At 33.0% G+C, this 17,913-nt stretch overlaps 1 protein-coding gene, 1 long non-coding RNA gene and 1 pseudogene across 3 annotated transcripts; 1 reads left to right on the forward strand and 2 right to left on the reverse strand.

The window, feature by feature from the left end:
* Nucleotides 1–4,426: 4,426 nt before the first annotated feature.
* LOC110616225 (pentatricopeptide repeat-containing protein At2g02750) lies at nucleotides 4,427–8,463 on the forward strand. 2 transcript variants are annotated; one of them, XM_043957090.1, is made up of 2 exons: nucleotides 4,427–6,842; nucleotides 7,162–8,463. In XM_043957090.1, the coding sequence occupies exon 1, from the start codon at nucleotides 4,561–4,563 to the stop codon at nucleotides 6,418–6,420; it is 1,860 nt and encodes a 619-aa protein (XP_043813025.1). In that variant the 5' UTR covers nucleotides 4,427–4,560; the 3' UTR covers nucleotides 6,421–6,842; nucleotides 7,162–8,463. The 2 variants fall into 2 exon arrangements, with proteins under 2 accessions (XP_043813025.1, XP_043813026.1); XM_043957091.1 differs by having other exon boundaries at nucleotides 7,187–8,463.
* Nucleotides 7,813–8,223, reverse strand: LOC110615345 (annotated as a pseudogene).
* Nucleotides 8,464–12,468: 4,005 nt separating the features above from the next.
* LOC110616108 lies at nucleotides 12,469–14,023 on the reverse strand. The gene is made up of 3 exons (XR_002488147.1): nucleotides 14,000–14,023; nucleotides 13,826–13,892; nucleotides 12,469–12,754 (listed from the first exon to the last, which is right to left on the reverse strand). It is a non-coding gene; the product is annotated as an uncharacterized LOC110616108 (long non-coding RNA).
* Nucleotides 14,024–17,913: the final 3,890 nt, after the last annotated feature.

A 17,913-nucleotide genomic window follows, 5' to 3' on the forward strand; every position in this document is an offset into this window, starting at 1 on the left:
AATTAAAAGTGCAACTAAGAGAACAGACAAACATTCTAGCCACCTCAATTCAATTTCTATAATACAAACACTTTTTTATTCATCCAATCCCTGCACAAATTTACCATTTTTTCATTATTATTATTATTATATTACTCACCGATAAAGAAATCAAGAGGACTACACACGTGACAACAAATGGATATACAGTAAAATTAAGGCATAGAAAAAAAAAGCAACAGGCAACAAGATTAAATGAAAATCGAAGATATAACTTTTATTATTATTATTTTATTTTGTAATATATTTTTTAAGTTGATATATATATTTTTATGCCAATACTCAAATTTGTGATGCTGGTACTTATTGCTGAATATATCAAACTACTCAAATTGATTTGTATAATCTTATTTTGAGCTAACGTTTGACGTGAAAGTACACATGAGACTCGTACCTGAAATTAAAATCATTATAATAGAAAATTACAATTTTTTTTTTATTTACATATCCAATTTCCATTCAAACGGTATGAATTTTTTTTTTTTTCTTTTTTATATCGCTTCATAGATCCTAAGGTAAAAAGGAAAAATAAGTTAAATGATAAAAGCTCAAAGCAATGTTGTTAAAGGCCAGGCGAGGCGCCTTTCAGGAGGACCCAAAGACTCTAAGTGTCCCATGATACCTTCTTCTGCCTTCTCCAAACAGCACAGTAGCTGCCGACACACAACCTTCTCCTAACAGCAGCCATCGTCCAACACCAATCCTCCACAGGTATGTGTCTCGTCTCGTCTCCTCTTTCTTCTTCTTCCTTCTCCGCCCTTCTTCTCCCAATCTCCTTCTTCTCCGCCCTTCTTCTCCTGATTTCCTCCCTTCCTTCCCTCTTATTATTCTCCTCTCCACATAATTTTGTCTCCACTCTCCAACCAATCTCTAAAAAGAATGGGTGCTGTTGTTGTGAATTTTGTGATGAATCATGAATTTCAATGTTTATTTAGATATGACATCACTAATAAGTAATATTAAAATTATTCCTTTTTCACTGTATATTCAATAAAATTTTATATTGGCATGTAAAAATTTTTTTAACTTAATTATACTCATTTATGACTTTTTTTTTTCAATTTTATATATTAACTTTAATAAAAAAATAAATAAAAATTATTTTAAATTTTATTATTAATAACAACTTTATCATTATATTTTGAAAATTAAACTATTTAATTTTATGGTCTCGTTTGCATTACACATTTAGATCCTTCCATCCATCTTGTATTAATAGTATAAAATAAAATGTTATGAAGCCTTTGTTTGTTTCAAATATTTTATATTTTTTTTAACGTTTAAAATATTTAAAAATTTTAATCATTAAAAAGTAGTTATTTGATTTCAAAAAAAGTAAATTACTTTTTTAAAAAAATAACTTTCTCCTTTCGAGGAGAGAAGTTATTTTTTAGGTATTGAGATTTTTATTAAAATTTCTTTATATAAATTTATTAATAAATTTTATTTTTAAATTAAAATTAAATAATAAAAAATAAATTACCATGTTGAAAAATATTTTTAAATATTTTTCATAAAAAACATTTTTTAAATATAAATTATTTTCAGCAAAATAAATGGAATTCAAATCTAAATATTTAGAATTTTATTTAAAGGAAAAAAATATATAAAGAGACAAAGATAAATATATGAATATGAGTAATAAAATTATAACTAATTGCAACGAAGGATGAAACTATAAATAATTGCAATATTATTGGAAGATTAAATAGTAACCTGATTTTAAAAATAAGGGCAAAATAGATGGCAGAATTTAAGTATATGATATAATTAAAAGTGAAAGATTAAATGGTTTAATGTTTAAAATATGTTATTATTAATAAAACATTTTAAAAATTAAATAATAATAAATATTAAAAAATTGATCTGTTTGTTAAGTAGGAATGTAATTAAATCGAGTCGAATTTTATAAAATTTAAGTTCACTTATTAAAAAATTTTAAAAGTTCGACCACGAGTTCGATTCGAACTTTAATATTTAATTCAAATTCGATTCAAAAATTAAATATATATTAGATTAAATTTGACTCAAAAATTAAATATTATAATCGAGTTCGAATTGAATTCGACTCGTAAAAAATTAGTTTAAATTAATAATAAGTCTAATTTAAATTTAAATTCAAAAATTCATTAAAAAGTTTGTTAACAAAACCTAATTAATTTAAATTTTAAAATATTAAATTTTTTTAAATTAAAAGGTAGAATTTTATTTTAATAAAATTAAATATAATTTAATTAAAACCTATTATAATTAAATTTTTAATTTAATATAATAAAATTTTTATTTATAGAGAAGTTTGACTTTTCTATTTTCATATTCAGATATGAAATAGAGAATATTAATTTAATAATCTTCAATACTTTATATAAAATAATACTTATTTAATAAAAATTTATTTATGATTTAGTGGTTAATAAAAATTATTTTTTTAAGGTTTTAAATTTAATTTTTAAATTAAATTTTTTTCTTTTTATTTTTTTATTATTTAAATTTTAATATTTAAATATTTTATTTTGTTATTATTTAAATTTTAATACTTAAAAATTTATTTATTTATTTATAACATCAAATATTATTTATTGTTTAAATACTGATTATAAATTTTTTATTTATAACATCAATCCTAATAATAAAACTTTTAATTCATTATATAAAATATATTTAATATAAGATCAATGATATAATATTAAATTTAATAATTATTTATTTAAATATTTATATTACATGAAAAATTAATTGAAGTATAAATAATAAATATATAAATCTATATATCAACGGTCTGTATAGATAATAGATAATTTTTATTTAAATTACATAATTTTAATTAAATTTATATAATTTTATTATAAGTATTAATAAATATTTTTATATAAAATTTATTAATATATTATTATTGATCTATCTTAGTATTTAATTATTTATATATCATTATTTATTTTTATTCAAATATATGATTTATATTAAATTATTTTATATTATATAAAAAATACTATACATATAATATAAATATAAAATATTACATAAAATAAATATATTAATATAAATATAATCAATTTAAATGATATAATTATATATATACATTATATTCAAATTTTATCAATAAAATTATATTGATTTATATTTAAATTATATAAAAATTTTAATTTATAAAATTAAATGAATAATATTAAATAAGAAAATAATCATACAAAATATATATATATATATAAACTTATGAAATAATAACAATAATTTATTAAAAAATTTAATAGTTTAAAAAAATATCTAATTTAAAAAAATAAATATATAAACTAAAAATATAATCACATAATTAAGAGATGGAGATATATAAATTAAAATATATATGATAAATAAATTAAGTGGTTAAAAAATATATAATTAATTCATCTAAAAATTTAGGAGTATAATCGAGCCGAGTTATTTAACGAGTCTGTTCGAGTATCTTAACGAATTTGTTTATAAATCTTTTAACGAGTCTGTTCACCGGTCAACTCACGAATCTCTTAACAAACCAGCTGAATCTTAATGAATCAGCTGAATCTTAACGAGCTGAGTACTACTGAATTTAAATTTGACTCATTTAATAAACGAGTCTAAAAATTAAGTTTGAACTTAACTCATTTAAAAATCAAATCGAGTCCGATCAAATTTTTATCGAGTCTAAGTCTCGAATAATTCACAAATAATTTAATTCATTTAGAGGTCTATTATTAGGAGCGAATATTATTCAGTTCAAATAAAAAGCTGATCAAATTAAATTAATTTAAAATTTTAATTCAGTCTTATTTATTATATTATTTAATTTAATTTGAATTTTAATAATTTTAATTTTTTCAATTTAGTTCAATTTTCATTTAATTTTTTTTGCAAAATCTGAATAGAAACGGATGATTAACTAAACAATATCATTTTCACTTTAACAAAATAAAGACATATAGCTCATTGGTTAGATTAAATTTTAAAATATTAAAAATAAAATTTATAAATTAAAAATAAATTAAAAATTAAAATGGATACTTGTTGATTTAATTTGTAAAAAATTTTTTTTGATTTTATTTGTTCACTATATTTTTTAGCATTTAAAATATTTAAAAAATTTAATTAATAAAAAATATTCTTCTCTTAAAAAAATTATTTTAAAGAAAATATTTTGCCCTCTAGAAAAAATAAATCATTTTTCACATTTTAAAATTCTTATTAAAATCTAATATATAAATTTATTAATAAATTTTATTTTTTAAATTAAAATTAAATAATAACAATAAACTATATAATTAAAAAATATATTTTATAAAAAATATTTTCCATCTAAAAAATATTTTTCAAAATATAAATTATTTTCACAGACAATCCAGCGATTAAATTTAATTCAATTCAATCCCATCTTAAGCTCCCTCTAACTGTTGTACTTGACCCAACCGAACAATAAACAACTGTTGGAAGGCTATAATATGGTTGCTGCTTGTGAGTGTGAGGCTCAGCTAGCCACCAGCTCCCACTGACACTGTGATACACAATGACATGAGGCTCCAGCGTCCCGTAGCAAAATTAGTAGCTGATGGATTCTACAAAGAAGCGATCTCCTTGTACTCTCAACTCCACTCTTCCTCCATGCCTCCTGACCATTTCACCTTTCCTCCTCTCCTCAAAGCATGTGCCAAGCTTAAGTCTTCCCTCCAGGGCCAAATTATCCATGCTCATCTCACGAAGACTGGTTTTCACCCAAACCTATACACATTCACTGCTCTTTCTCACATGTATATGAAGCTTAACCTTTTCCATGATGCACTGAAAGTATTCGGTGAAATGCATGACCGAAACTTGGCCTCTCTAAATGCCGCTATTTCTGGGTTTTCACAAAATGGGTATCGCCAGGAGGCCTTTTTATTGTTTAGAGAGGTGGGATTGTGTGGGTTTAGGCCCAATTCACTCACCATTGCCAGTGTGTTGCCTGCTTGTGATAGTGCTGAACACTGTATGCAAATGCATTGCTGCGCTATCAAGTTGGGTGTGGTAATGGATATATATGTTGCAACGTCGTTGGTGACAATGTACTCTAACTGCGGAGAGATAATTTTGGCTACAAAAGTGTATGGTGAGATGCCTAATCGCAGTGTGGTGAGTCATAATGCTTTTCTTTCCGGGCTTTTGCAGAATGGGGTGCCAAATGTAGCCTTGAATGTGTTTAAGGACATGAGAAAATGTTCAACTGTAAAACCCAATTCGGTTACGTTGATTTCTGTTATTTCTGCTTGTGCTTGTCTTTTGCATCTTCAGTTTGGGAAGCAGGTTCATGGGTTCATAAAGAAGACTAAGGTGAGTTGTGACACTATGGTGGGGACTGCACTTGTGGACATGTACTCCAAGTGCGGTCATTGGAAATGGGCATATGAAGTGTTCATTGACCTAAACGGCAATAAAAATTTGATAACGTGGAATGCAATGATCACTGGGATGATGTTGAACGGTCAGAGTGACATCGCTGTTGACTTGTTCGAACTTCTAGAATCTGAAGGACTGGAACCTGATTCTGCAACATGGAATTCAATGATTAGCGGGTTTGCACAATTAGAGAAGGGGATTGAAGCTTTTAACTTCTTCAAGAAAATGCAATTTTTTGGGATAGTCCCAAGTTTGAAGTCTATTACAAGCCTATTGCCAGCTTGTGCATCTTTATGTGCTTTACAACGTGGAAAAGAGATTCACGGGCATGCTATTAGAACTAATATTAATACTGACGAATTTATGGCTACTGCACTCATTGACATGTATATGAAATGTGGATGCTCCTCATGGGGACGGAGAGTTTTTGATCAGTTTGAGATAAAGCCCAAAGACCCAGCATTTTGGAATGCATTGATATCTGGATATGGAAGAAATGGAGAGAATGAGTCTGTGTTTGAGGTTTTTGACCAGATGCTGGAGGAGAAGGTGGAACCAAATTCATCAACTTTTATTGCAGTTCTATCTGCGTGTAGTCATACTGGTCAGGTTCACAAAGGGTGGCAAGTTTTCAGGATAATGGCTATAGACTATGCCTTGAAACCAAAGCCAGAGCATTTTGGTTGCATGATCGACATGTTGGGTCGATCAGGCAGGCTGGATGAAGCTGTGAAACTAGTAGAAGAAATGCCTGAACCTCCTGCTTCTGTTTTTACTTCCTTGCTCGGTGCCTGTAGGCATCACTTGCAACCTGAGCTGGGAGAAGAAATGGCCATGAAGCTCATAGAGCTAGAACCAAAGGATCCAACTCCTTTTGTGATTCTGTCAAACATTTATGCTCGAGTGGGAAGGTGGGGGGACGTAGAAAGAATCAGACAACTAATAGAAGACAGAGGATTAAGAAAATTGCTGGGATATAGTTCGATTGGAGTTACATAAGAAAGAATTACATCCAGTGATAAATGATAAAACAGCTTTAGCTCCACAATTCACTTCTCTTTGATAAGCTCTTTTTACATTTCTGCATCACCAGAAGTTATTATAGATTTTTACAGCAAAAGTATCAAGCATGCAACATTTCTTTTGCCGAAAACCCATAGTATTTATCATAATGGTTAGGGGGCTCAAATATGAAAAGAGAGATCACATCTCTGGGGGTTTTCACGCTAACAACTTCATTTTCATTGGCAGCAACCACATAAATCCTGTGAACTGACGTCAAAGAAAGACTCTGGATCGCACTACAAGAGTTGCATCTAGCTGGCATGTTATTGGTGGGATGACATTGACAAGCCGATTTCTTGGATTGTACTGATAGTTCTCATGAAATCTGTTACTGAGAGCTGCCTGAAAGAAAAATGGTAGGTCAAACTTGGTTAAAGCTTCAATACTTTAATGGTATTACATTTTCGCTCAATTGCAGAACCTGAAACAGATAGCTTATGTGATAACCAAGTAAAAAGTGTAAGTGTGATGATTACAAACTACAAGTTTCATGCAGGTTGAATCACATTCTTCCTCTATTTTTTTTTCCTCTCTTTCCCCTTGTCTTTTTTCCTTTTTCTTTTCCGAATAACAATCTGTCATTACTCAATCTTTTGTACAACACTTTACATTGGAAATCATCCTAATTATTTTAGTTGTTGCATTATGGCTCTTTATCAATAATTTTATCTGTAGGTTCTCAGCTATATTTTGTCTGCAGTACCTGAAACTGTTGAGAAGTTAAGGTTTGAGTGGGAGTTGCCTTATATCCCTTGTGCTAACAGCCTGTCCTGCGATCCAATAACAAGCTTGAGAATCCAAATGAAGTGGCTACGTGGGAGAGTACTTACTCGAAAATACTCACCTCACTGGGAGACAGGAAAGGAAGTCTGAAATCTGAAGTAGGTCATGCAGCAGTTCAATTGAAACAATACCTTCCTTTGGCCCTCACTAGTCCCTGAAGCGTTGCAGATTGCATAATAATGTTCTTAATATCAGGTTTCCTGGTTCAATAAGAGGTGCAACCTATATTTTGATAGCAGAAGCAAGACGCTCAATATTGAACTATCTTTTAGAACTAGAGGGAAAGGAGCCCAACTTTATGATTTGTGTACTGACATCACCTGTGTGTGGCAAGAAAAAGATGAACCCTATTATCCCCATTGGTTCAACCAGTCAAAGAGTACCCAATGAAGTGTGGCCTACATCTTTGTTCACTGAAGAAAGAAACCTGCTGATCTGTTACTGGAGCTAGTCAAAATATGAGTATGAGATTTCAGATGCATCCTGGACTCTCTGAAAGTGAACTTACGGTGGTTGATTTTGTAGAAAGCCTTTTCCAAGTTGTCACTTGTCAGCAGCTGCAGGAGCATCTTTTCCCAGCCCCTTATCTGCAGCCATGGCCCCCAACTACAACAGCACCAACTCCAGCGGCAGTTAGCCCGGCAATTGCAGCTGGAACTGATGGCCAGTGCTACTGTTCCAAGAGCGCCAATAGCTCCGGCACCCACATCAGCAGCTGTTGAAGTACTGGCTGATAAGGGACAGCCCAAGTTCTGCACTCTTTAGTACCTAGAGATCAGTTGCAGGATAATCTATAATTCCTAGGCTTAGATCTTCCGTTCAAGCTAGTTCCTGCATCAGGGTTTTTCACAGGAGCAGCCATAATTTTGCGTTCAGATAAAATCTTGATAGCATCAGCAATGGAGGTTCTGCTGGAATTTCAATGGCTACAAAAATGATGATGTAAAACACCATTAGCAATTAAGGAACATTTCATTTGGTTACTACCAAGTGCAGAAACATTGCAAAAGCCGAAAGGTTACTGCAATCACCTTTGCCTCTAGGAACTTGTGGGAATGAGGAGACTGGAACCGTTGCAAATGCAGAAGCTATAGAATGATAATTTTATTTTCTTTCTAACATACCCTATTAGTGTAATAATATTAGTAGAAAGTATGTTAGAAAAACATAATATAAAGTTCATTATTTTAACTATATTAACTACATTTATCTTAATACATGTAAAGCTAACTGTAGACATATTTTTGTGGGACCAAGGGTTCTTATTACAAAATGTAATTTTTTAAATTGAAAATAGTTAAATGCATAAATTAAATTTATATACATTAATTTAGGTCGTTCATATATTGTCTTATGAGAGTGGGTTTAGCTCTTTTTTTTTTTTTTTGTCAAAAAAAATTTTATTACTAAAATAAGGCCAGAGCTTGGTACATAACAAGGTCCATCATTAGATCCAAAATAATGCACAGTGTCACCAAGGAAGCCCACATTCTTCTAGCCTAGAATTCAAAACCCAAATGCCTAAAACAGAAACTCTAAACTCACACCCACGTTTGAGTTGGAGGAAGGATCCAGAAGCTAGAGAAGATGGTGGGCGAGTATTTGTGGATTTAGCTCAAAATCGAAATCAACAGAATAAATTGAAAATTTAAATTTAAATATTTATAAAAATTAAATTAAATTAAATTTAAAGAGAAATTAATTTAATTCGATTTAATTAAACTGATTTATTTTTTAATAAATTTTTTTATTTTTAAAATTTAATTAAAATATTTATATTTTAATTTTAATTAGTCAGAATATTATTTTTATATATTATCAAAATAATATAATATTATTAATCAATCGATTTGATTTAATTTTATTAATTTTTTTATTTAAAATCAATTTAAATTAAAATAATTAAATCTTTTTAAAAATTAAAATTAAATTAAATTAAAAAAATATAAAATTAAATTAAAATTTTAAATTCATCAATTTAATTAATTATTTAAATTTAAATCAGATAGTAATCGCTAATAAAAACATTGTCTATCTCCTGCAGTAATTTGAAAATCTCATCTCACAATAGCAAAATCTTAAATAGCTAAGGCATGAAACGCACTAAATATAGAAATCTCCTCACGACAGCTCAAATTCTAAAAGAAGCAGGAATCAAGGCAAGAAAAAGTAAGTATAACTACTATGGCGAGCCAAACAAAATAAGGGACGTGACAAAATTCATCCAAAATTCCATTTCAAAAAAAAAAAAAAAAGAAATTCATCCAAAATTAAATCAACCGAAGGCAGTGAAAGTCATTAATGTCTCAGAGATTGATCAACCATCCATCCCTCCATTTTGACTCTGAGCACCATTGTAATTAACATTCTAAACCGTCAACTATTACCTCGTTAGATTTGGTCAGCATGCAACCATTGACCACTAGTCTCATCAGACAAAGAAATCCACTTGTAACAAAGAAGCAGACAACATAACCACCAAGTAGATCCATAAAATCAGATTTCACTTTAAATCCCAGATTTATGAAAAGATAAAAAAATATATATACATACATCCCACCCAATAACAGGGGGAGCAAAACCAATATCAGCCGGAAAACAAAAGCTTGGGATACGGGAAGCCCGCTGTCAAGCCCTCGTGGACAGCGGAAAAAAGCCAGGGAAGAACCCTTATCCAGCCAATGTGGCTACCTGATACGTGCCTAGTAGCCAATACGGCTTGGCATGGGGTCGTTTACTCAACGGTAACATTAGGCCTAAATATTTAGAAAAATACATTTTAAAATTTTCATTTTCCTGTGAATTTTTTTAATTAAACTCTTCGAAAATTATTACTATTTTTAATTAAGTTTTTTAATTTAATCTTTCTAGATGCATTCAATTCCAATTGAAGCCGTTCGCATATTTTAAAAAAAAAATATTATTTTATTACAATTAGATTCACGTTTGCCATGCATGATGCAAGGACATTAATTTATTCCCATATATAAGAGGAGAACTCTATTTTTAAGCTCCTAAGTTTTTCTTTTGTTTATGTTTCTTGATATTTATACATTTGTGTATTGTTTCTAATTAATTGAATTTTATTTTTGTAGCAAACTAAATCTTTATTTTAATGGAGGTTAAAAATGTTTTTTTTTTTTTTAAATGAGAGAAATATCATTAACTCAAAGCGATTAAAGAAACTATATGAAGAGGAGGGACATGTACCCAAACTCCTTGACCTGACTCAGAATGAGCCGATATTGTTAGAATATGAGCGACATCATTCGCAGACCTGTAAATAAAACCACATCTTGTTTCTTCATAACTAGATAGAAGCAATTTACAATCTTGAACCAAAAGATCAAAATGTGATAAATCATCTAACGAAACATTGTTAATGGACACAACAAGAACCTAAGCATCCGATTCAAAAAGAACTCGATCCCATCCACACTTTTTAATCCAGCTCAACGCCTCTCGAAAAGCCATTGCCTCAGCACACTTAACCTCCATCTGACTGCAAAAACAGCCTGCTTTAGCCGCCATAAATCTACTATTAGCATCTCGAACTATACAGCCGAAACCTAGTGAACTTCGTTGCGAGTTTAAAGAGGCATCAATATTAATCTTAAACCAACCCTGCAGTGGAGGGGACCAGACAGTCAAAGCCGATACAACATTGGTGCAGCTGGTAGAATCAGAACAGGCCCCCCTCCATTGCTGCAAAAAATTCAGTGCCATGAAGAACACACCACTCGCAGATCGACCCTGAGCTTTCCAAACAACATTATTTCTGTTATGCCACAAAGCCCAACATATCATTAGAATAAGGGAAGCATTCTCCGCAGAAGCAGTAAGGAAGGCTAAAGAGAACCACTCCCTAAGAGAGGCAGCGGAGAATGCAGGCCAACCCAAAGGCAAACTCAACCAGCAACTGCAGGCAAAAGGACATTGAATAAGAATATGCAAGACAATCTCAGGAGCCTCATGACACAACGGACACATCAAATCAACCAGAACTCTCCTGGACTGAAGCAAAGAAAGGCAATGAACAACATTAACTAAAGCACGCCAGCAGAAATTAAGCACTTTAGGAGGCACCTTCGTCTTCCAAAAACGACTCCATATCTCACTACCTTCCCTATGTCGAAACCCAGCTACCAGAAATCTGTAAGCACTCTTGACAGAATAGTGATCCTTGGACGCAAACTTCCAGCACCACACATCTGGGCACAAATAAAGACTTAGAGGGATGTTCAAAATACAACTCCTATCTCTGTCATTGAACAACTGAGCTATTAAACTCTCATTCTATCTATAGCCGATCATAAGGTCTGCAACAACAGAAAGAGTACAGTTCGGAGGAGGGGGTGTAGAAACCAATGAGTCGGGCGCCTCTTTCAACCAAGGGTGAGACCAAATAGAAATTGACCTGCCATTCCCAATTCTCCAATAAGCACCAGCTTTAACTAGACTCCGAGTCGCCCATATACTACGCCACAAAAAGCTAGGATTGTGATCCAAAGAAGCTTCAAAAAAAGACGTTGTCGGAAAATAACGAGCCTTAAGAACGCGGGCCACTAAAGAATGAGGCCTGGTGATAATGTTCCAACCCTGCTTACCAAGCATGGCTAAGTTAAACTCATGGAGCGATTTAAACCCTAACCCGCCGTCCAATCTGTGCTTCGCCATTCTATGCCAACCCAGCCAGTGAATACCACGATTTTGATCAGCACCCTTACTCCACCAATACCGGGTCATCATACGCTGCAAATCAGCACATAAAGTCTAAGGCAGTAAAAACAAACTCATAACATAGTTTGGCATAGCTTGGAGGACTGTTTTCAAGAGGACCTCTTTACCTGCTTGGGACAGCGCACGATGCTTCCATGAATTCAGCCGCTTCCACAAACGATCCTTAATAAAACTGAACACTTCTCTCTTGTTACTACCAACATGAGAAGGGAGTCCCAAATAATTACCCAAATCCGGCTTCTCCTCTGTAACACCCCCTACCCGGTTATTTGACTAACTGAGCTGGAGACATTACATTCTGTAACAATTCGCTTATTTTTCCTTTATTTTATATCATGTAAATCATGGCTTTTTTTTTTAAACCAAAAATCCAGCAGAGTTTTCCCTAAAATATGGACTTAATTCCACCTGTGAAAAGTAATATCACACTTCTAACAATTTCAACCTTGACCCCCAAACTTCTTTCAACATCAACACAATTTCAATTCAGATTAAACACTTCATAACATTTCATTAATCTCAACACAGAAACTTATACTAATCATCCCCATTTACACCAAAATTAAAATATTTAACTATATCCATTCAATCCATATTCAACTTTATCTCTAAAACTTTATGTACATGCCAAATTTTCAAAATCAACTTTATATAAAATTTACAAAATATACCCCCAAGATAGATAATGATGTAACTCTGGCTAGGTTGATGCAGATCTTGATCTACTGCTCTTTGGGTCTACAACCTGCGCGAGGAAAAATAAATTCCTACGCGCTAAGCAATTTGCTTAGTGATGCTCAATTTTTTTTTTTTTTATAAAACATTTAAATCAAAAGTCATTTAATAACAGTAATTCAAACAAATGACAAATAACTATTTAACAAATGACAAATAACTATTTAACACATAATTTGACATACTCTAAATCATGAAAAAATGTTTTATTTTCTCTTAATGCTTTTATTTATTTATTACTTTTCTGTTGGCCCCTATAAATTTAAATGGGACTGTTAAGTCAGATAAGGAAACTGTAACTGTAACTGTAGGGCACAAGATGCCAAATAACTGTATGGCTCAAAAGCCGATTCTATAACTGTAGGATACCTCATTGTATCCTAAGAATCAGTGTAACTGTAGTGCAGTACTGCAAAATTTATATATGGCATGCCACACCCTTAAACTAACTCACAATTCCCACCAAACTTACTAGGGCCAGATTTTAAATAATTTATACACTTAAATAGGGAGACAAAAACTATCAATACAGTGTAACTGTCAATTATTTAAACTATAATACTTTATCATATTACAACTGTACTTTTAAATATTGTCATATCATGTAAATTTATTAATTTAATTCACCAACATAAATTACAAATTCATAATATAATCCTTAATTAATTAACTATTGTTTTTTTCTTATTCTTATTCTTATTTTTTTTCTAATCTAACATTCTTTTCTTCTTCTTTTTTTTTTCTATTTATCACAAGATACCTTATTTCATTTTTCTTTTTTTTTTCATCTAATCTAATATCTCTTCTTTTTCCTTTCTTTTTTTTTCCATCTAATCTAATATCTCTTCTTTTTCCTTCTTTTTTCTTGTCACTATATCTAACCAAATTATTGTTCTATCAAAGAAAATAGAGTCATTTCATTATATCCATAACTTAAATTTTAGTTAAATTACATATAAATTTTAAAATTTTCTATCTATTAAATCTACTATTCACTTGGTCTTTCTATTAGGGTAGTAAAATTCAAATAGAACATAAATAACAATTTCTTGAATTTATTAAAATAGAGTTGAGCACAAACCTTCCCAAGATCTTCCACAAGCTTAAACTTCCCTAATTTTCCTTTTCTTTTCCTTTCCCTTCCACTTCTTTTTCATGAAAAAATAAACCAATAAATTAAATTAATACAATATTTCTCATATATATTCACATAAAATGATAATAAATAACCCTACAACAAAAACCCCTAACATACCTTTTAAATTTCCAATATGTAATTTGTAACAGCCCGCTTACCGGACCATCACTGGCACTAGGATCCAGATCGGCTTAAGGCCGCCGGGACCCGTAGTAAGCCTACTGTCAACTCTGTGTACCTGATACATCCCATACATGATCATACTTAAGCTTAAAACTGTTACTTACTCTTCTCATGTATTTTTTTTTTTGTTCTTGCTTGACTATCTTTTCTTTCTGTACAACTTCCACTAAGCCTGGACTATGCATGCTCTGTCTGTATGCACTCGAAGAGTGATCCCTGCTATGGTACCATACAGTGACTACAGAGATAGAAAGACTACCATGCACCAAGCTTAGCTCATCATCATCACCACATTATCGCAATCAGATATAACATAAAAGGATCATGTGCAAAGGGATAACAAGCACTAGGGCCAAGCACAATACTCTAACTCACTATATAACTTGCTATTACATCATTTCTATACCTTACATAAACTCTGTACTGTATATCATTCTCATGTCCACTATGCTATACTCTTACATATGCCTTTTACTCTTGCTATCTCTTTCTCTTCTCTGAGGCCCTGAAAAAAAGGGGATTAGGGAGAGGGATGAGCTGCTAAAGCCCAGTGAGCGGAAGCTATAAAAAAATCACTTTTAAAACATGCTATCATATGATGCATCACTGCACAAACATTTCACATCTCGGATTGGACATGATCCCAAAACTCCCTCTGTCAGTGCCCGGCCCCCAAAGGAGCTCACACAGGTCTTTCACTAACTACTCATGGTGCCCGACCCTATAAGGGCTCTCACAGGACTCATCCAAGGTAAATGCCCGGCCCCAAAGGAGCTCACACAGGATATACAAGAATGACAGACTTATGGGCTATTGAGATCGCCTCGGTCCAATCCACATATACAAGTCATAATGCAATGCATCAACGTGATGAATACTAATGCAAAGCATCCTACATAAACATGGCATTAATGATGCATGAATCATGCTAAAACAGTCAACGGCTGAGCAGTCTCTGTAACTCTAACTCTGTGGGCCTCCTTGGTCTCTCGGGTCCGTACCTACACAGGTGGACTCAAATGAGGACCAAACTTACTTAAACATAACTCCTACTATCTCCCCAAAACCCCTCTAAAACATTATAGGCATGCATGGAAAAATGGGCAAAAGAAGGCTGGACTGGGCACTTTCGGCGGCACTTTCGGCGGCCGAAACCCCTCTCCAGAGACGAAACTCATGCATGTTCGGCGGCACCTTCGGCGGCCGAAAGTCCCGTCCAGAGACGAAACTCATGCACTTTCGGCGGCCGAACTCCCTCTTTCGGCGGCCGAAAGCCCCTTTCTCACCCAAAAGCCTAGCTTTCGGGGGGCAAGGTTTGGCAGCCGAAACTGCCTCCACAAGGGGTTCGGTGGCCGAACCTTGCTTCGGCGGCCGAACCTGGATTCTCCAGAAAGGCAGAATCCGAGCACAACTCATGCTCACAGCCTCCAAATCCTATCAAACACCCATAACATGCATACCAACACTTCTCAACTAACATATAACATATCTCATGCATATAGAGGCCTAAACACTGGTTCAAGCCCCAAAAACAACAACAAAACGCATATGAGCAACATATGCTCAAACTCATGCTTATACCCCAAAACATGCCATAAAACTCTCTAAAAACTCTTAAAACATACTTTAAACATAAAGGGAGGTGAGGATCCATGCTTACCTCTTGAAGAACTAGAGGATTGATGATCCAAGCTTGGAGATGGGGAAAAACTCAATCAAAATCTCCAAGTGCTCAACTTTGCTTCCTTTTGCTCAAATCTCTAAAACAAAGCTCAAATCAAGTTAAAACATGCAAGATTTGAGGAAAACATGAGAAATCACACCAAGGAGAGCTTGAACCTACCTTTGACCCAAAAACAGAGTGTTTACCACTCAAGTCTCGGGCAAAGGGGCTTTTGTAGTGGCCAACCGACTCTTCCTTCGGCGGCCTAACGTGCATGCGAAACCATGCAACTTTCGGCGGCCGAACTTCACCTTCGGCGGCCGAACCTGGCTTTTGTCCCCTTGGCCTTTTCATTTCACAACTCAATTGTCTTAACTCAAAACATGCAAACATGAGAAAAACACTTAAAAACATCTTAAAAACCTTTCTTATACCCTTAGGGCAAGCTCCGACATCCTCGAACCCCGACTTCCAACGGAAAATCCGCCGGAACGTAGGAATTCCGATACCGGGGTCTAGCCGGGTATTACATAATTAATATTTCCTCTCCCTCCACCTTCAATTTTTCTCCTTGATTCTTCCTCCTACCTTGAATATTTAACTAGGGAAAGGACTTTGATGAGAAGGGCTAGCAATTTGGGTGAGAATTGGAAGAAAATGGAGTAGAATTGAAAAGAAGGATTTTAGGGAAGAAAAAAGGGGGATGGAAGTAACGGGAGAAAGAAAGAAGATGATCCCTAACTCTTTTCTTTCCTTTTTCTTTTTTAAAATTAATTTGGGTTAAAGTGGCTAGCATTAAGCCACTTGTCCCAAATTAAATGTTTAATTTATCTTTTCTTTATCTTCTCTCTTTTTTTCTTTTTCTTTTTGTTTATTCATATTCTTTTTATTTATTATTTTTATTTTATTATCCTTATTATTATTTATTTTATTTTCTTTATATATATATATATATATATTTTTGGATGTTACATCCTCAACCTGAAGCACTGAACAAATAGAATCCCGAAAAGCCACAGGAGTATACTTGCTGAAAGAAATAGATGATTTTTGAAAGTTAACCAATTGTCCAGATGCGTTCTCATAGATGCGAAGAATACGCTTGAGCTCCAACGCCTCTTGAACATTTGCTCTAAAGAAAATCAACCTATCGTCCGCGGAAAAAAAGGTGGGAGATCTGCGGGCCACCCCGTGATATCCTGAACCCATGAAGACTGCCACGGTTTATACTGTCTTGCAGAAGGCGGGATAGCCCCTCAGCACAAAAAATGAATAAATCAGGCGACAAGGGATCTCCTTGCCTCAGTCCCCTCGTCGGTAAGATAGGGCCGATTTCTGCCATCATGCAGAATCCAATAACGAACAGTGGAGATATAAGAAAACACCAAAGCAATCCATCGCTGCGCAAACCCCATATGAATGAGCATGTCATGAATGAAATCCCACTCCAGTCTATCATAGGCTTTACTGATGTCTATTTTAAGGGCCCCAGATAACTCTTTCTTTCGATGAAACATATTAAATCAATGCATAGCCTCAAAAGCTAAGATTATATTGTCCTGAATGCTGCGCCCAGAAATAAAAGCGCTTTGCCTTTCCGAGACAATAGACGGCAAGATGGACTTAAGCCGGTTAACTATCATCTTAGTCATGATCTTATAAACCATGTTACAGAGGGCAATAGGACGCAAATCACTCATTTGCTCAGGGACACCCTTCTTAGGTATCAAAACTAAAGCAGTCTCATTCAATTTCAAGGGGAGAGACCCTGAATGCAAGCAATCAATACAAAAATGAGACACATCCCCACCAATAATATCCCAATAATGCTGGAAAAAACCAGGATTGAAACCATCTAACCCAGGAGATTTATCAATTTTCATAGAAAAAGCTGTAGATTTTACCTTGTCACAACTGTAAGGAGCTAAAAGAGATGCATTCTGATCATGTGACACCAATAACGGAACACACTGCAAAACTGGTTCAGAATTACAATCATGAGAAGTAAATAGAGACGTAAAATATCCAAACATCACCTCCTCCAGACCCGAATTCTTATCATGCCACATGTTCGAGTCATCCAGCAGTTTAACAAATATATTTTTCCGTTTCCGAGCAGAAGCAGCACTGTGAAAAAATCGAGTATTAGCATCACCCTTTTTAAGCCAAAATTGCTTGGCACGTT

This window comes from Manihot esculenta, chromosome 5 (assembly GCF_001659605.2).
Source record: "Manihot esculenta cultivar AM560-2 chromosome 5, M.esculenta_v8, whole genome shotgun sequence".
Taxonomy (NCBI): domain Eukaryota; kingdom Viridiplantae; phylum Streptophyta; class Magnoliopsida; order Malpighiales; family Euphorbiaceae; genus Manihot; species Manihot esculenta.